Below are 5759 nucleotides of genomic sequence, written 5' to 3' on the forward strand. Positions count from 1 at the left end.
TGACAACTGCAATATTGTCTATAGTGGTTCTATCTATATCCATTTCACTGTTGTAGTTAGACAAAGAACACTTTTCCTTATAAAATCAAGATTATTAATTTAACTGTTAATGTCTAAAAAAGATTATTAATTAGCTTTTAAAATTTATATTTTTCATGGGTGGAAAAAAATTATAAAAAATGATTTTACTGTGGGCATAATCAGAGGTTTTACAGTTTCCTCAGCAAAATGCCTTTCCAGAAAAAAGAGTTTAAAATGACCATCAGGATGTTAAGTAACCGTAGCAACAGCAAAATCGTTTATTGGTTTACTTAAATTTCATTTATTAGAAATTGTCTAGAGGGTTAGATAAGTCTCAGATAAATCTATGCATTTCACATCATGATGAATTAGAGTGAGAAGGGAGATGTTGATGATTGTTTCACTTACTAAATCATATACTAAATCATATACAGTACATATGATATTTAAATTGTTTTTATTATTTATTTATTTCTTGATAGGCTATGTATTATACAAGTGTTTTTTTTTTCTGTGATATAATTGGCACAGATTTCCCTTTTGAAGGTTATGCAGAAATTAGATTTTTGCTTTCAGCATCAGCTATTTGACACACTTGTGTTTTGTTAATGTAACCCAGACACAAGCAGCATTAAAATGATTTGAGAATTGATTAATTTGTGATTGACAGCTAATAACTGTAGCAGGGTTGAAATCACTTCCATTTGTTCCATTTGTCACATTGAATATCCTATTTCACTTGAAAATACGATAGCACTTTAGAATAGGGAACACATATTCACTATTAACTAAGAGTTTCCCCTCAATTAAGTCCTAATTGGCTGTTTATGAATAGTTATTAAGGTAGCTGTTAAGGCATTGATATGTGCTTTATAAGTACTAATAAACAGCCAATATGCTAATATGCATGCTAATAGTGAAAATTGGACCTTAAAATAAAGAGATAAATGGCTTGTGAATCCTGTTTTATGTTGACTTTACAGAATTGCTTTAAATTAAATTTGAGTGTTATTTAGAATTTTTTTATTTCTTATTTAACTGTTTCTCATTCTCTTGTCCTCTTTACAGGGCTTTTTTGTGTCAGTGTTCTACTGCTTTTTGAACAGTGAGGTAAGAAAGCTCTTTTCCTGATGTTCTTCTTCTGTTTCCATCCTTTTTGCACAAATATGCCCTCTACTTCTGACTTTTAGGAGCACAGCTCTACTAAAGTTATGGGTCTGTTCTTTGAAGTGCAATGCAAATAGTCTGAGTAATTTGGGCAATTCAGATTTCTTCAGCCATGGCTGTCCAGTGAGACCCGGCCAAAAAAAGAATCACATCGAGACCCTCTTGGAAAAACCACCTTAAAACCACCCTTTTTGCAGTCAATAACTATAAAAACCGACCCCGCTCATAAAATATTCATTCCTGCGAGGTCTAAATCTGACTTGTATTACATGCCCTTTGAAAAGGACAGTAAACCTTTGGGAATTTCCAGCCAAAATGTTCCTCTTTAGAGTCTTTCCCAGATCGAAAATGCAAGCACATCTTACGTATCATGTTGTACCCCTAAGTGAACACGCTTACAGGTGCTGTAAAAGGATCTAGGATGGGATCCGTCTGGGCTTATTTTAGGCCGTGAACAAGTTCAAGGCAAGCAGGAAAGTGTGGGGCTTGATCTGAGGTCACCCTCAATCACAGACAGATATCAGAATACACAAGCAAAGCAGAGCGTACAGTATTGCTTAAGTCAAAGCGATAGCATTGATCTGTTCCCGGTACATATGAAAGGGACACCGCAATGTCAGAAGCAAGACCTCCAAAAAAAAAATACCAATGTCATCGGCATTATGCTACTTCTAAAGGTACATTTGGCTCCAATGTGGCAATGCAAATATGTTCAGAACTAAAAAGCCTGTGGTACTAAATTACAGCTGAAATAACAAACACTTGTCACTGAAAGTCAAAGGACAACAGAGAAATTATCTGGCTTGAAAGTGCAATAAAGCGCTTTCTTTCAGGCAGAAGGTTATTCGCTCACTTTCTCTCAATGTGTTGCATCATAGTTTTTTTAATTTGATTACCAGTTAAAACTTTTTAAAAGGATAGTTTAACCAAAAATTACAATTTCATCATCGTTGTTCCAAACTTGTACACAGTGTACACGGTCCACATGTTTTTCTTTTGCATGCAATAAAAATGTGTGTTTATTCACACTTTCAGGCTCCAGTATAAGGACAAAAAAAGGTCCACACGACTTCTGAAGTTGCTATAAGAGAGAAACAGACCAAAATTTAAGTCTTTATTCACAGAAATTCTTGAAATTGTATTCACGATTTAAACCTGTCGAGTCACAATATACATGAGAATCAGTGAAGTTTGAGCGTAGCTGTAATAATTGAATATATAACAGCAATTACATAACCAGGCCTACCTCTTTTTAAAGCATGGCTACTCTATTTATGTCTGTCAAACAAAATTCCGTCATGAGTTTGCACTTTTGCTGATGTACCAGATGATTTTGTAATAAATTGTTTAAAATGCAGTTAATCTTTGTACAAAAAAAAACAGAAAGCATTAGCGTTTGTGTCCAGTTGTTATGTTGAAACACTAAATATAACATTAGAAGATGAAAAATAGAGTCTGATACAATATGTGCATTTTTCAAGATTAGTGGCTGGTTTCAGGAACGAACAAAACTCCATTGTGGTTACCTAGTATCTTAATGACACGTATCATAACAAGACCAACATAATGCTGGGAATTAGTCAAAAAGGAGGTTCGTATGTCAAAGACAGTTCAGTAAGCTTGACAGACAAATGAGTGCAGCGATTTGATCGACTATCTCTTGGAAGGTCAATTGAGCTTGGCTTTGACAAGCAAATGCTAATTTAGAAGGAATGGTTGAAAAGAAATATAGATACTGTGATTTTAAATACATACATTTTTATGATTAAATATATAGATGGTAAGCAGCTATGAAATATTCTCAGTCTTTACTGCCTCAGTTACAATTATGTACTTAGGAAACCACAGTTAGAATTTCATGTTTGTGTGAGCTGAAAGAAAAAGTGAATGTCGGGGATTATTTTCAGCAAATACTCTGAAAGCTGTATTTCAAACATTGCTTTAAGTGTCAGCAGTCACTGACCCAAGGGGTTTTACGCTTTTAGAGAAATAGAGAAAAAGAGAGAGTCAAGCTCTTAGAGCAAAGTCAGAAGTTTTTTCTCTAGATTGATGTTTGATCGCTTGGCATGAGTTTGACCTCCCGGACTCATCTTCTAAACCCCCCACTTGACACAACCCCCAAGGTTAATTACATACAGCACCAGAGCTTTGCTGTTCACTTCTGATCTACTGTGGAGACTAACCTTTGACCCTCTTGGGCATGGGCAACTGTTCATTCTGTGTCATGGGCTGCCAGCAACTATTTCCTGCCTATTCAAACTGTGGCTACTCAGAGTTTTAAGTTGAGAATATTTTGAATGAAACTTCTTTGATAATTACGTGACATAATTATTGTAGGTAAACAAAATAAAATAATGTATATCTACGTGAATGTTTATGTATACTGTATTATGTATACAAATTTATTCAATATAGCATCCTTCAGCTCTTGAACTTGAATCACAGGGATTTGAATTCTTGTTTTTTTTTTTTCTGCTTCAATGGCTTGTGAAGTGTTTACTGGTCAGCATTGTTGATACAAGCTTTGGTGATTTTGAATCAAAACTTAATCTGGCAAGAGAGCAACAGGCGTGGAAGCCGTACGCTGTCCATAGCGCATTGGACCGCAGATTCCTATTTCTCCGCTGACCACTTCAAAGACAGGCACCCTACAAAGTGTATTGAATGAGGTGGAGATAGACAGGAGGTTTAAATGTTTTCTCCGACATCCATCTCATTGATTTGGGGGGAGCGAGGCCTTTTACAGTCTTTCAGAGAGCAGACAGACTGATTCAGTGAAACGGCCCCCTCCGAATTACTGTCTAATGCGGTCCAGGTTTTTCTCATATGACCACAGGCTTCTGGTTTATTTCCCCCATTTTTAAATTGTATTTGACATTTTAGTTGTCAAAGGACTGTAACAATTTCAACCTTTGCTGACAGCACAGCTTAAGGAAATGGCATAGGTTTGGTTGCTAAGGAGAGAACTCCCTGGTTGCCATGATAGAACGCTGATTATGCAAATTATGTAGCTTTTCATTGGTGGCATATATCACACTGATGCGATTTAAATGCTAATGATTTGATGTTCAGATGTTTTTTGCTGGGAGCAGAGCTTTACTGCCGACCTTTGACCAGTCCTGCCGCTCTAAATCCAGATATGATCCATTAGCAAAGCAGCTAAACTGCTCTCAGTTCAGTGTAAAATATATACAAGCTCAATACAATCTTCATATATGTAGAATATAAACCCTCCCTCTTCAGATGGTATATGCAGTGTAAACGACATTGAAAATCTGCCATTGTATATTTAAATATATATTTTTATATATCTTTCTTTTTTCCTTTCACTCAAAATGTGAAAGATTTATTATTATTATTATTATTATTATTATTGAAGCATTTTCTCTAGTGGTCCTTTGTATAAAATATTGTAATATATATCACCACCCTCTCTCTTAATCACCCACTTTCTCCATAGTATTCTCTCTCACTGTCCGCTGTAAATTAAACTGCTTTTCTCTGACGTAGATGCTCCTCATACACACTTAATTTTGCAGTCGTTCAAACATGTGCCCACACGGATATGTATTTATTTTTTCTTTCCCTGTCACACACACACACACTGACACACACACACACACACATGCATCTGCCCACACATACACACCTGTTCTCACACTTTCTCTCTCACACTATGTATGGGAAAGGTCAATTATTAGTCTTGTTAATATTACTCTTTGCAATGAAGATGAGTTATATTGAGATGCTACGTGTGGGATTGTTATGTGCATGATGTATGATGCTTTTCTTTTTTAATTTTATTTTTCTTGCCAACATTTTAACTAACAACATTTTTTTTAGAAACAACTTTTTAATATTTCAGAAATACATTTATTTTTCATTAAATATTTTTGAACAAAGATAACACAAGATACAACATTTTTCAGTAATTTATTAGAAATGTTGATGTGTTTATTAAATTTAAACAGGAACAGAGGTTTGAAAAAAAACTTTGTAAAAAAATTATTTCTCTTACCTATTATTTTAAAGCATAGTAGGATACCTGACAAGGTTAATGTAAATTAAACTCTAGTGAGGACCAGTAGCATGACAGGTGACGTGTTTGACAGAAAATACATGCTGCTCTTTGTTGACATGTTTGACAAATGACTGGCAGAACTATACACTAGTGAGATCTAATCACTCTTTTAAAGTCACTTTTAAAATCATGTTTTGTTTAAACCACATATTTCTAATTTGTCTGTCCATATTTATGTCATTTGTCTTTAATTTCCACCTTATTTGACTGGGTATTCAGAGCTACAAAAAAAAAAAAGTAACACTTTATTTTAGGTTAGGTTAGTTTCTCTTAACTAGTTGCTTATTAAGCACTAATTAAGCACATATTAATGCCTTATTCTACATGACCTTATTCTACTTGCTGTTATACAAACAAAACTACAAGAATACAGATAAACATTGACAACTATATATTTAAAATGTTATATTTTAGTTGTATTGTGTTTGGTGTTCATTTATGTGTACTAGGTTTAATGCTGACACCATAATTGATATCCTAAATTGATTTG

The 5759-nt window shown here is 34.4% G+C and overlaps 1 protein-coding gene across 1 annotated transcript in view; it reads left to right on the forward strand.

Annotated features, from left to right (window-relative positions):
- Positions 1–5759, forward strand: part of LOC107694956 (corticotropin-releasing factor receptor 1) — a 76985-nt gene that overhangs the window by 70226 nt on the left and 1000 nt on the right. Inside the window, exon 9 of the mRNA XM_016494682.1 lies at positions 1090–1131. Within this exon, the coding sequence (XP_016350168.1) occupies positions 1090–1131 (42 nt within the window). The remainder of the gene's footprint in view (positions 1–1089; positions 1132–5759) is intronic.

The sequence above is a fragment of the Sinocyclocheilus anshuiensis genome, unplaced genomic scaffold (genome assembly GCF_001515605.1).
Source record: "Sinocyclocheilus anshuiensis isolate Anshui unplaced genomic scaffold, SAMN03320099.WGS_v1.1 scaffold214, whole genome shotgun sequence".
Taxonomy (NCBI): Eukaryota; Metazoa; Chordata; class Actinopteri; order Cypriniformes; family Cyprinidae; genus Sinocyclocheilus; species Sinocyclocheilus anshuiensis.